Source organism: Bos indicus, chromosome 27 (genome assembly GCF_029378745.1).
Source record: "Bos indicus isolate NIAB-ARS_2022 breed Sahiwal x Tharparkar chromosome 27, NIAB-ARS_B.indTharparkar_mat_pri_1.0, whole genome shotgun sequence".
Taxonomy (NCBI): Eukaryota; Metazoa; Chordata; class Mammalia; order Artiodactyla; family Bovidae; genus Bos; species Bos indicus.
In genome coordinates, this window is record NC_091786.1 from 6,383,794 (window position 1) to 6,396,730 (window position 12,937).

The 12,937-nt window shown below is 46.0% G+C and overlaps 1 protein-coding gene across 1 annotated transcript; it reads left to right on the forward strand.

The window, feature by feature from the left end:
- Window positions 1-7,703: 7,703 nt before the first annotated feature.
- On the forward strand, window positions 7,704-10,077 carry LOC139180095 (protein FAM90A5-like). The gene is made up of 4 exons (XM_070781321.1): window positions 7,704-7,757; window positions 8,265-8,461; window positions 8,854-8,959; window positions 9,481-10,077. Exons 1-4 carry the CDS (start codon window positions 7,704-7,706, stop codon window positions 10,075-10,077), a joined length of 954 nt encoding a protein of 317 aa, XP_070637422.1.
- Window positions 10,078-12,937: the final 2,860 nt, after the last annotated feature.

The following is a 12,937-nucleotide window of genomic DNA, read 5'->3' on the forward strand; positions in this document are numbered from 1 at the left end:
GTTAATGATCTGAGCCACAGTCTGCTCCTGGTATTCTTTTGACTGACTATAAAGAGCGTCTCCATCTTTGGCTGCAAAGAATACCGATCTGATTTTGGTGTTGACCAACTGGTGATGTCCACGTGTAGAGTCTTCTCTTGTGCTGTTGGAAGAGAGTGTTTGCTATGACCAGTGTGTTCTCTTTGCAAAACTCTATCAGCCTTTGCCCTGCTTTATTCCAAGGTCAAATTTGCCTGTTACTCCACGTGTTTGTTGACTTCCTACTTTTCCTTTACATTCCCCTATAAAGAAAAGGACATGTTTTCTGGGTGTTAGTTCTAAAAGATCTTGTAGGTCTTCATAGAACCGTTCAACTTCAGCTTCCTCAGCATTACTGGTTGGGGCATAGTCTTGGAATACCGTGATATTGAATGGTTTGCCTTGGAAATGAGCAGAGATCATTCTATGGTTTTTGAGATCGCATCCAAGTACTGCATTTCAGACACTTTTGTTGACCATGATGGCTACTCCATTTCTTCTAAGGGATTCCTGCCCACAGGAGTAGATACAATGGTCATCTGAGTTAAATTCACCCATTGCAGTGCATTTTAGTTTGCTGATTCCTGGAATGTCGACGTTCACTCTTGCCATCTTCTGTTGGACCACTTCCTATTTGCCTTGATTCATGGACCTGACATTCCAGGTTCCTATGCAATATTGCTCTTTACAGCATTGGACCTTACTTCTATCACCAGTCACATCCACACAGGGTGTTATTTTTTGCTTTGGCTCCATCCCTTCCCTCTTTCTGGAGTTATTTCTCCATGGATCTCCAGTAGCATATTGGGCATCTACCAGCCTGGGGAGTTCCCCTTTCAGTATCCTATCATTTTGCCTTTTCATACTGTTCACAGGTTCTCAAGCCAAGAATACTGAAGTAGTTTGCCATTCCCTTCTACAGTGGACCAAATTCTGTCAGACCTCTCCACCATGACCCTCCAGTCTTGAGCGGCCCCACACGGCATGGATTAGTTTCATTGAGTTAGACAAGTCTGTGGTCCATGTGATCAGATTGGCTAGTTTTCTGTGATTGTGGTTTCCATGTGTCTGCCCTCTGATACCCTCTCGCAACACCTACCATCTTGCTTGGGTTTCTCTTACCTTGGACGAGGGGTATGTCTCCATGGCTGCTCCAGAAAGCGCAGCTGCTGCTCCTTACCTTGGATGAGGGCTATCTCCTCACAGTCGCCCCTCCTGACCTTGAAGGTGGAGTAGCTCATCTCGGCCCTCCTGCGCCCAAGCAGCTGCCACTCCTTCAATTTTGGCTGGCTCCTCTGGGCCACTGATGGTGTGAACACTCACCTAGAGCCAGACATCCTGGAATGTGAAGTCAAGTGGACCTTAGAAAGCATCACTACAAACAAAGCTAGTGGAAGTAATGGATTTCCAGTTGAGCTGTTTCAAATCCTGAAAGATGATGCTGTGAAAGTGCTGCACTCAACATGCCAGCACATGTGGAAAACTCAGCAGTGGCCACAGGACTGGAAAAGGTCAGTTTTCATTCCAATCCCAAAGAAAGGCAATGCCAAAGAATGCTCAAACACAATTGCACTCATCTCACACACCAGTAAAGTAATGCTCAAAATTCTCCAAGCCAGGCTTTAGCAGTATATGAACCGTCAACTTCCAGATGTTCAAGCTGGTTTTAGAAAAGGCAGAGGAACCAGAGATCAAATTGCCAACATCTGCTGGATCATAGCAAAAGCAAGAGAGTTCCAGAAAAACATCTATCTTGGCTTTATTGACTATGCCAAAGCCTTTGACTGTGTGGGTCACGATAAAGTGTGGAAAATTCTGAAAGAGATGGGAATACCTGACCACTTGACCTGCCTCTTGAGAAACCTATATGAAGGTCACGGAGCAACAGTTAGAACTGGACATGGAACAACAGACTGGTTCCAAATAGGAAAAGGAGTATGTCAAGGCTGGCTGTTTTCACCCTGCTTATTTAACTTATATGCAGAGTACATCATGAGAGAAATGCTGGGCTGGAAGAAGTACAGGCTGGAGTCAAGATTGCTGGGAGAAATATCAATAACCTCAGATATGCAGATGATACCAGCCTTATGGCAGAAAGTGAAGAGGAACTAAAAAGCCTCTTGGTGAAAGTGAAAGAGGAGAGTGAAAAAGTTGGCTTAAACCTCTACATTCAGAAAACGAAGATCATGGCATCTGGTCCCATCACTTCATGGCAAATAGGTGGGGAAACAATGGCAGACTTTAATTTTGAGGGCTCCAAAATCACTGCAGATGGTGACTGCAGACATGAAATTAAAAGATCCTTACTCCTTGGAAGGAAAGTTAGGACCCACCTAGATAGCGTATTGAAAAGCAGAGATATTACTTTGCCAAACAATGTCCATCTAGTCAAGGCTAGATTTTTTCCAGTGGTCATGTCTGGATGTGAGAGTTGGACTGTGAAGAAAGCTGAGTGCTGAAGTATTGATGCTTTTGAACTGTGGTGTTGGAGAAGATTCTTGAGAGTCCCTTGGACTGCAAGGCGATCCAACCAGTCCATCCTAAAGGAGATCAGTCCTGGGTGTTCATTGAAAGGACTGATGCTGAGGCTGAAACTCCAATCATTTAGCCACGTCATGCGAAGAGTTGATTCATTGGAAAAGACCCTGATGCTGGGAGGGATTGGGGGTAGGAGGAGTAGGGTACAACAGAGGATGAGATGGCTGGATGGCTATCCCAACTAGATGGACATGAGCTTCAGTGAACTCCAAGAGTTGGTGATGGACAAGAAGGCCTGGCATGGTGCTGTGATTCATGGGGTTGCAGAGTCAGACACCACTGTGTGACTGAACTGAACTGATTCAGTGAATTTGTTAGATTAAACGTTATGTGTACAAAAAATATATTTCAATTCCAGTAGATTATAAAATTGGTGAGCACCAACAACTTGGGTGTTTTTGTAACCATCCTGTGGACCTGTTTCACTCCTCGGCCATCCCCTTCACTATCCTCTGACATGCCCTGCTCTGTTCTGTGAGAATGTTTGCTTTTGTGTCATTTGCTTTCCTTTCTTTTTGTTTTGACTTATTTGCTTTTGAAATTTGTGTTTAGTGTTCCACATCGAAGTGAATTCACAACATATTTCTCTTTTCTAAATGGCTCTTCAAGACACTGAGAGATACAGGTTGAGTTTTGCTGTTCAGTCGCTCAGTTGTGTCTGACTCCTTGTGACCCCCTGGACTGTAGCCTACATAACGTTGATTGGTTAAGAAAACCTCATCAAAAAAAAAAAAAAAAAAAAGGAAAGAGAACATCATCAAGGTCATGTGAGCTTAGCAGAGCATCAAGTCAGAGGAAAAGGGAGATTTCCCCTCTGACACTCCTCAGCCAACCTGGAAGCTGCATCTCCTCAGCTGCAGTGTCCAGAACTCATGATTCTGAGCATCTTCTGACAGACTAGAGGTTCACAGCTGAATTTCAGGTTGTGTGGTTGAAATTTGGTGTTTGGCTAGTCCCTCAGGGAAATGGGACAAGAGTAAAATCATGTAGTGATGTGGCTTTAGGCAGCTGGGGATGGATTCTCGAATTTCTTTAGAATTTTATTTTAATTGTTTTAAGTTTTGGTATTATCACAATATAATTTTAGTGAAGTTTTATGTGCATTGCCATACATTTCAGCTTCTGTGAACCACACACCTTCTCAGCACCAAAAACTGCATTTTTCCTCTGTTACTATTTGCTGCCTCATTTCCTTTGAGGCTCCTCTTCTGATTTCCTTTACTCAGGTCTGTGTATCTTTGTATTTGCTATTATGTCCACATTGTCTGCTTTAAAATTCTTTTTCCTTGTTTTCTTTTTGTTTGTCTTTTGTGTTCCACACATGAGGGAAATTGTGAAAATTTTCTTTCTCTTCACATGTCTTCAGATGTGGTTAGACCAAAGGGAATAGATGATGTCACTTGGCTCAGAAATTCTCAACAAGCTCATGCGACCTTGGAGCAGCCTCAGGTCAGCTGGGAAAGGGACATTCCTTCTTGACTGGTCCTCAGCCACCATCAAAGCTGCATTTCCCTCAGTGAGGGCATCCTCCCCCACCTCTCTGATCATCTCCTACAGAGAGGAGGAGCACAGCTGGATTTTAGGATGGTTTGCTTTTTAAAGCTCATGTTCAGGATATCGCTTGAAAAAAAGTCCATAGTAAACTTATGTAGTGGTGTGGCCTGGCAATAGGAGAAGTTGTCTTGAACTTTATAATTTCATTTTTTAAATAGAGTAAACATTGATGTTAATATTAGATGTCTCATTTGTACTTTTTTTTTTTTTTTTGCAAGTACAAAGCCAATTTTAAAACTTTGGGGTGAATAAAAAAGACACAGGAATAAAAGACTGGGAAAGGATAACCCACTCACCCTCTGAGAGTGGCCGAAAGGGAGAGAGGCTACCTGAGGGGAAGGAAGCACAAAAGGGACCCACTGCAGACTCAGGGCAAAGCGAACACCATCGCTCCTGAGGCCCGGGAGCCCTGCGGCAGGAAACCCCAGAGTGGGGGCACTGGCTTCAGGGACACAGGCCAAGGGCAAGAGGGTTGCACACGAATCCCCAAAGCTACTTGGCTTCCCCCTTCCCTTTTGTCTTTCTCAGCTTCTGCTGTGTGATCTGCATGTCCCTCTGCTTGGGGGACAATCGCCACAGCAGCTCAGTGCATTTCCTTAACCAAGCTGCTCTGCCTTTTCTTATTCTTCTGGCGGGCAAGCTCCTGCTGGCTACCTCACGTCATGCTGACTGCAATGACTCTGCCCTTTTGTACATTATCACATTTCAGCTGTTTGAACCTTATTCATGCTCACCACCCAGATTTTCCTCTCTCACTGGCACTACACATTTGGCCACCAGTACCACCCTGCCTTCTCCCCTGAAGCTTCCTCCCTCAGTTCAGTTCAGTCACTCAGTCATGTCTGACTCTCTGCAACCCCATGGACTACAGCATGGCAGGCTTCCCAGTCCATCACCAACTCCTAGAGTTTCCTCAAACTCATGCCCATTGAGTTGGTGATGCCATCCAACCATTTCATCCTCTGTCGTCTCCTTCTCCTCCTACTTCAATCTTGCCCAGCATTGGGGTCTTTTCCAATGAGTCAACTCTTCGCATGAGGTGGCTAGAGGACTGGAGTTTTAGCTTCAGCATCAGTCCTTCCAATGAAAACCCAGGACTGATCTCCTTTAGGATGGACTGGTTGGATCTCCTTGCAGTCCAAGGGTCTCTCAAGAGTCTTCTCCAACACCACAGTTCAAAAGCATCAATTCTTCAGCGCTTAGCTTTCTTCAGTCCAACTCTCACATCCATACTTGACCACTGGAAAAACCATAGCCTTGACTAGTCGGACTTTTGCTGGCAAAATAATATCTCTGCTTTTCAATATGCTATCTAGGTTGGTCCTAACTTTCCTTCCAAGGAGTAAGCGTCTTTTAATTTCATGGCTACAACCACCATCTTCAGTGATTTTGGAGCCCCCCCCCCAAATAAATCTGACACTGTTTCTACTGTTTCCCCATCTATTTGCCATGAAGTGATAGGACCAGATGCCATGATCTTCGTTTTCTGAAAAGTTTTAAGCCAACTTTTTCATTCTTCTCTTTCACATTCATTAAAAGGCTCTTTAGTTCATCACTTTCTGCCATGAGGCTTGTGCCATCTGCATATCTGAGGTTATTAATATTTCTCCTGGCAATCTTGATTCCAGCTTGTTCTTTATCCAGCCCAGCGTTTCTCATGATGCACTCTGCATGTAAATTAAATAAGCAGAGAGACAATATACAGCCTTGAGGTACTCCTTTTCCTATTTGAAACCAGTCTGTTGTTCCATCTCCAGTTCTAACTGTTGCTCCCTGATCTGCATATAGATTTCTTAGGAGGCAGGACAGGTGGCCTGGTATTCCCATCTCTTTAAGAATTTTCCAGAGTTTGTTGTGATCCACCCAGTCAAAGGCTTTGGCATAGTCCATAAAGCAAAAGTGGATGTTTTCTGCAACCCTCTTGCTTTTATGGTGATCTAGTGGATGCTGGAAGTGTCCTCCCTACTGTGGGCTCTTGTTCTCGTATCTGTGTGTCGCCTCTGTCTCTGCTGTGTTTGTTGCTGTGCTGGTTTGTTCCTTCTGTGTTTGCTCTCACTCTTCTACCCAGGAGGGAAATCCTCTTGTCTTTGCTTTCAGCCTCTGACTTAATTCATCAGCATCATAGCACTAAGGTCTCTCCATGTTCTGGAGAATAATAACATCTCAACTGTTTTTCTGTGTGTGTGTGTGTGTGTGTTTTTTTCTCTCTGGCTGATTCGATTTCCATTGAATGTGCATACTATTGAAAGCCAAAAACATTATTTGTTCATCCTTAGTTGAAACATGTATTTCACATGAGCTAGGTACAAATGAGATGCTGAGGATGGAAGTTCCAGAAAACAGACCCTCAGCCGTGAATCATCTGAGCTAGTAGAGAGGAAGATAATTTGAAGTGAATTTGTACTTGAAAATTGCCTTCCCTGATGTCGAATGAGAGACTCCAGTTTTCAAAATTAATCGCATTTATTTTTGATTTTCAAATGCCTATTCCTCAATATTAAGTGTAGCTTCCCCCTAGCACAAATGTTTGTGTACATTTTGGGAGATCTTTTATCTTCTAGACTGTAATACATGTAACTCAAGTCTCTAAATTTAGTCTTCCGAGGATGCAAATCCAAATGCATGTTAGTCTGGGTCCTAATCTGTGTTTTGGAAATCAGGGGAGAATATAGAAATATCTGGGCAGTTCAGTTCAGTCTCTCAGTCATGTCTGAGTATTTGGGACCCCATGGACTGCAGCACACCAGGCTTCCCTGTCCATCTTCACCTCTGGGAGCTTACTCAAACTCATGTCCATCGAGTCAGTGATGCCATCCAACCATCTCATCCTCTGTCATCCCCTTCTTTTCCTGCCTTCCATCTTTCCCAGCATCAAGTCTTTTCCTATGAGTCAGTTCTTAACATCAGATAGCCAAAGTACGGGAGTTTCAGCTTCAGCATCAGTCCTTCCAGTGAATATTCAGGACTGATTTCCTTTAGGATGGACTGGTTGGATCTCCTGGCAGCCCAAGGGACTCTCTAGAGTCTTCTCCAACATCACAGTTCAAAAGCATCAATCCTTCAGCATTCGCTTTTGTTTACAGTCCAAATCTCACATCCATACAAGACTACTGGAAAAATCATAGCCTTGACTAGATGGACCTTTGTCAGCAAAGGAATGTCTCTGCTTTTTAATATGCTGTCTAGATGGGTCATAGCTTTTCTTCCAAGGAACAAGCGTCTTTTCATTTCATGGCTGCCGTCACCATCTGTAGTGATTTTGGAGCCCCCAAAAATAAAGTCTGTCACTGTTTCCCTATCTGTTTACCATGATCTTAGTTTTCTGAATGTTGAGTTTTAAGCCAACTTTTTCACTCTCTCCTTCCACTTTCATCAAGAGGCTCTTTAGTTCTTCTTTACTTTCTGTGAAGAGAAAGATCTGGTCAGGAGAAGTCAAATTGTCAGAAACCTGGTCCCGATGTCATGATCCCCATTTAGGGTCGATAGGGCAGGGATGTCTTTGTGTCTCTGCATCAGTATGACAGTTTTTCCTTTCTTTTCACAGAGGAGATCCAAAAATTAAGGTTGAGAAAAATCTCCAGTAGGTGTGGAAGATGGCTGGTCATTACGGATGGCTGAGAGCCTGCCGACTCTTTCAAGACCAGAAAGTGAGCAAGCAAAGCCCAGGACTGGGAGGCAAATGGCTCCCCTACCACAGGAGAAAGACTCCATGGTGAGTGGAGGCTTGGGCCCGCAGGGAATCTGTGGGTGGCATGGACTGCAGAGACAGGGTTTAGACCTGGAATATTCTGGGTCCATAACTCACTAGCACATTTGCATCCAAAGATAGCTGCCTTGACCTCCATCCCCAGCAGATCTGGCCACTCAGAGCCTGGGAGGGACCATCGGGGCTCCTCGGGGTTATGTCTGCCCTGGCTTCATCCAGACCTTTCAATGGGGCTCTTACAGTTCACCTTAGACCAACAGCCCCTCCTCCTCTGATCCTCCTGACGAGGGCTTTGGGAACCACAAGATTGAAACTACCCTGGCACCTGAGGGACTGCGTCCTTTCTCCAGAACCAGAATGCAATGCTCTCCATCCGTCCTTGCATTCCCTTTGGCCTTGTGCCTGTGGCTTCTGATGACTCACTGACTTGGTTCTCCTCCACCCACAGGTGAAGTGTAAGGACTGTGGAGCCTTTGGGCACACAGCAAGGAGACTCAGGTGCCCCATGAAGCGCTGGCAAGGGGCGCTGGTCCCCCTGCCCTTGGGATCCAGATTTGGTAAGGAGAACCTGGCGTGGAAGCTGCAGGACCCACCAACCCCAGGGACCCCTAACACGGCTGAGAGAGAGGAGGAGGAAAGGCAGAGGTGAGCGGCGGGGAGGTGGGACCCAAGGTCTGGGCTGCAATCTGGAGACTCTTCCTCTCCTTGTCGACACCATGCTGAGCCATCTCTAGAAAGGACAGGGGAACTAAGAAGACAGACAAGAGCCAGTGGTCAGGGGCCACACTCAGGGGCTCACACTAGGCCCTGAAATCACTAAGGAGAGTGGGGAACACTCACAACTTTGCAGCTAACTAGCCCTGAAGCCCTGGAGGGGTCTCTGGAGTCAGGGAAGGACATGGGGGTTCTGCACAAAGGCAGAGGGGTTCAGGTCTGGTGTCACTCCCAAACTAGGAAAGGGACTGGGCCTCAGCACCGTTGGTCCCAACTGTGAGAAGGACACTGGGTTTCTGACAATTGACATGTTTGTATTGCAGGAAAGAGGAGCAGCAGAGGAAGCTCCTGCAGCAATTTCCCAGGAGGCCCTGCAGTCGGCAGCCACAGAGCTGGAATGAGGAGCCAGAGCCCAGCCTCTGCCTGAGGGTCAGTCTCTGCTGGGCCCCCTCTTTAATCCGCTGGTCTCAGTCCTGTCTGTGGGAGGAAACAGTCATGTTCTTTCCTGACCAAAGTCATCATTTATTTTTCAGATGCCATTTTTCACGGTGCCTTTGATTTTGCATTCTTACTCACATGTCTGGCGAGAAGCTGGCAGGGACATGGGAGTGATTTTATCAGCAGCTTCTATAGTTGAATCCTTTAAATTAGACCAGGAATCTGTAAATTGTGATTCGTCCTCCAAAACTGGACATGAAAACTCATTTCGCCATCAAGGCACCTGCAAATCACCAATCTGTGTACAGTCTGGAGAAGAAGGTCTACCAAAAGCTTGCTTCCCCTTACTTAACAAGAGACATTATTAGAACATTTCCATTTGCCATTATCAAGGTCACATGAGCACCCTGATGTTGAGGATCTTATCATATAAAATTAATGCCTGTGAGGTGTTTTACTGGATGGAGAGAAGATTCTCATACCTGGCCTCTCTATATGGTCTTCTCTTACAGCACCCAAACATGCCCGTGCTTATTCACACATCCAAGAGGAAATCCTTCCAGGATCCAGATCACCCAAGAGGGTCACCCATGAGGAGAGATGATGTGAAATCCAGCCTCCCCGCATTGCCTCTCATCGGCAGGAATTTGGCCCCGGCCTCCAAGGGCCGCATCGAGGCTCCAGGCAAGAGATGTGCGCAGACCCCCAGCCTGACATGTGTGAACCCCCCAAAGAAACCCAAACTCAGCCCCGTCCAGACCCCCCAGCAGAGCACTTCGACAGCAGATCTGGGGGCCTTCCTGAATCTGCCTCCTCCACCCAGCACAGCTGGACGTGGATCGAGAGTGGCTGCCCGGGTATCCAGGGAGACACCTGTCCAGGGGCAGCGCTTTGACGTCCAGCCTCCAGCAGACAGATCTTCCTCCAGGAGCGTGGGTGCAGTCTCTGCAGCCCACCCCCCACCCATCATCCTCGTCCCAGCCCAGCCTCTCAGGATGCTCTTCCTGAGAGACAGCGAAGGCTGCTGGAGCTGCCGGTACACGGCACCCCCACCTCTGCAGCCTGCAGAGCGGCCAGCCCCTCCTGTTCAGAGGCCGTCCGTCGACTAGGAGCCTGAGGGACACGCTGTCCCTGGGCCCTGGAGCATCCTCTACGATGACCTCCAGATGTCTTCTTCCTCCGAAGAGAGTGACTGGGACGAAGACACCAGTGGCAACTGAGACTCATCCTCCAGGGCCCGGTGCCCTGACGTGACTGTGACTCTGGCGGGTGGGCTGGATGTTAGAGGGAGCAGCTGTTCCCGGTGAAGCAGGACTCCCCACCCTGTTGGGCGAGACAGCAGTGGGACTGGACCACCCTGGGGACACACAGCTGCACACACTGCCCTGTCTCCTCATGGAATCCGAGTCTGTCCCATGGCACTCATCCATCCGAATGTCAAGCTGTCAACCTAAATCTATTATCAGTAATTGAGGCAAATTCTAGGAGTGACTTTAACCATTGTGTAGATAGGAAGTGATGGTAGTGTCTGTAGTTGATGATGGTAGTGTCTGTGTTGGATGGTAGTATCTGTATCTGAACATTTGGAACCTGCCTAAAGTGCCTGACTCTGCTCTGCAGAAGGTCAGCCATGCCCTGTCCTGAGAGATGTCTGGTGGACTCTGTGGAGTCTTGCACTATAAATCACAGTGGGGAAAATTCCCGTGGCTGTGCTTATCAAATGTCATTAAATGTTACTACAAAGGTTTGTTTTAGAAAATTTATTTCTGAATTTTCAGAATAAAAAAGAAAAATTACACAGTCATCTCAAGAGATGTATAAAGATCATTTGGTCACATTCAACATCCTGGTCAGGCAGGCCCTGCACCCAGCCCCTGCAGGGCATTCCTTCTGCCGTAAATCAAATCAGCAATAGGTCAAGATCCATTTCATATGTATATATAATTACATACTGTTGAATGTAATATGCTAATAGTTTATTAAGATCTTTTGTATTTATGCTCATCAGGAAATTTTTGATTTTGTTATTATGTATCATTTGATTTTGTTATCTTGGAATGCTAGGCTAAATTGCTCAGTTATGTGTAACTCTTCTGGACCCCATGGACTGCAGTCTGCCAGGCTCCTCTGTCCATGGGGATTCTTCAGGCAAGCATCCTGGAGTGGGTTGTCATACCCTCCTCCAGGGGATCTTCCCAACCCAGGGATTTAACCCAGGTCTCCTGCACTGCAGGCAAATTCTTTACAGACTGAGCCACTAGGGAAGCCCTATTATGTCATCCTTGTATGAAAAACTAGTTGGAATCAGTTGCCGCCTTGCTTTTGAATGATACTTTTGGTAGGATTGATATAGTGTCTCCCACAAATTTTATAAAGTTTACCAGTGAAAAAGTTTGAATTTTAATAACATTTTACCATAGAAAACATTTTGTGTGTGGTTTTTATCTCTAAGCCTTGACGATCATATTAATACTATTTTGACTCAAGATAGATCTTGTAATGGAAGGTGAAGAGGAAATTGGGAGGACTTTATGAAAAACACAGAATCAGGGCCTCCCAGATACCCAGGGCCACTTATGTACATTAACAATGCCCCCGTGTCAGTCCCCTGTTTGGAGAATGTGGTCAGCCTGTGGAGTGCCTACAGCCACAGGAAGCCCCAGAATCAGCTCAGCCCTCATCCTAAGGTGCCCTGTGCCAGCTCTTCCTCCAGAACCCTGGAAGTCCAGACAGCAGGCTTCTGAGTATCTCAGCAGGGGGCTACAGGCAAGTGTCAGGGACTGTTGCTCCTGGACCAATAAGGGCCAGCAGAAGGCAGCACAAGTGGTTCAACAACTCCCTGACCAACCAGGCACTTATCTACCCTTGCTCAGGCTGAGGGTCACCACCCTCTTGTCTCAGTGCAGTGAGTGAAAGTTGCTCAGTTGTGTCCAACTCTTTGCAACCCCATGGACTGTATAGTCCGTGGAATTCTCCAGGCCAGAATATTGGAGTGGGAGGCCTTTCCCTTCTCCAGGGGATCATCCCAACCCAGGGATGGAACCCAGATCTCCCTCATTGCAGACAGATTCTTTAACTGCTGAGTCACAAGGGATGCACTGAGGCATGGATAATGTAATTTTTAAGTACTTATTTTTCTAGGGTATCTTTGGGTTGCAATAGTACATGTTTTATTTGTATAAAAATAGATTTCAACTCTGGCATGCCATAAAACTGACCACCACCAAGAACTGGGTTTTTCTTTTACTGTCCTGTGGGCCTCTTTTACTGCTACCCTCGGAAACCTGCTGCTCTGTTCTTCGAATGTGTGTTTATTCTTGTGCCATTTACTGTCTCTTAATCTTTTGTAGTTATTCCCTCTTTTTCTCTGTATTTAGTGTTCCATATATGAGTTAATTTATAAGGTATTTCTCTTTTCAGAAAGTGTCTTCAAGATATTGTTAGATCAAAGGTGATACTTAACCTTGATTGGATTAATACAACCTCGTCAAGGTCAGGTGATGTGGGAGCAGACTCAAAGGCAGCAGGAAAGGGAAATGACTCCTCTGACCCTCCTTAGCCACTTTCAAAGGTGCACAGAGTGTCCTTCACTGACATTCTGAGCCTTTACTGACAGGTAAGAGGTATGTGGCTGGGATTAAGGCTGATTTAAATTTGGTGGTGTGTGGCCATCAGAGCAATGGGACAGTAGACAAAAGAGGTACCGATGTGGTCTAGGCGATGGGGTATGGATACTTTAATGTTTACAGTTCATGATTTTTGTAGGGTGATTTTCTTGAAGAGATGTCTAGTCTTTCCCATTCTGTTGTTTTCCTCTCTTTCTTTGCACTGATAGCTGAGGAAGGCTTTCTTATGTCTCCTTGCTATTCTCTGGAACTCTGCATTCAGATGCTTATATCTTTCCTTTTCTCCTTTGCTTTTGGCTTCTCTTCTTTTCACAGCTATTTGGAAGGCCTCCTCCGACAGCCA

Bases quoted from the DNA above. Each gene is read 5' to 3' on its own strand.
- LOC139180095 (XM_070781321.1), top strand. From the start codon at position 7,704: ATGGCTGGTCATTACGGATGGCTGAGAGCCTGCCGACTCTTTCAAGAC. The intron at 7,758-8,264 runs GTGAGCAAGCAA...CTCCACCCACAG, and splicing joins GACTCTTTCAAGACCAGAAA to GTGAAGTGTAAGGACTGTGG. The intron at 8,960-9,480 runs GTCAGTCTCTGC...CTTCTCTTACAG, and splicing joins AGCCCAGCCTCTGCCTGAGG to CACCCAAACATGCCCGTGCT.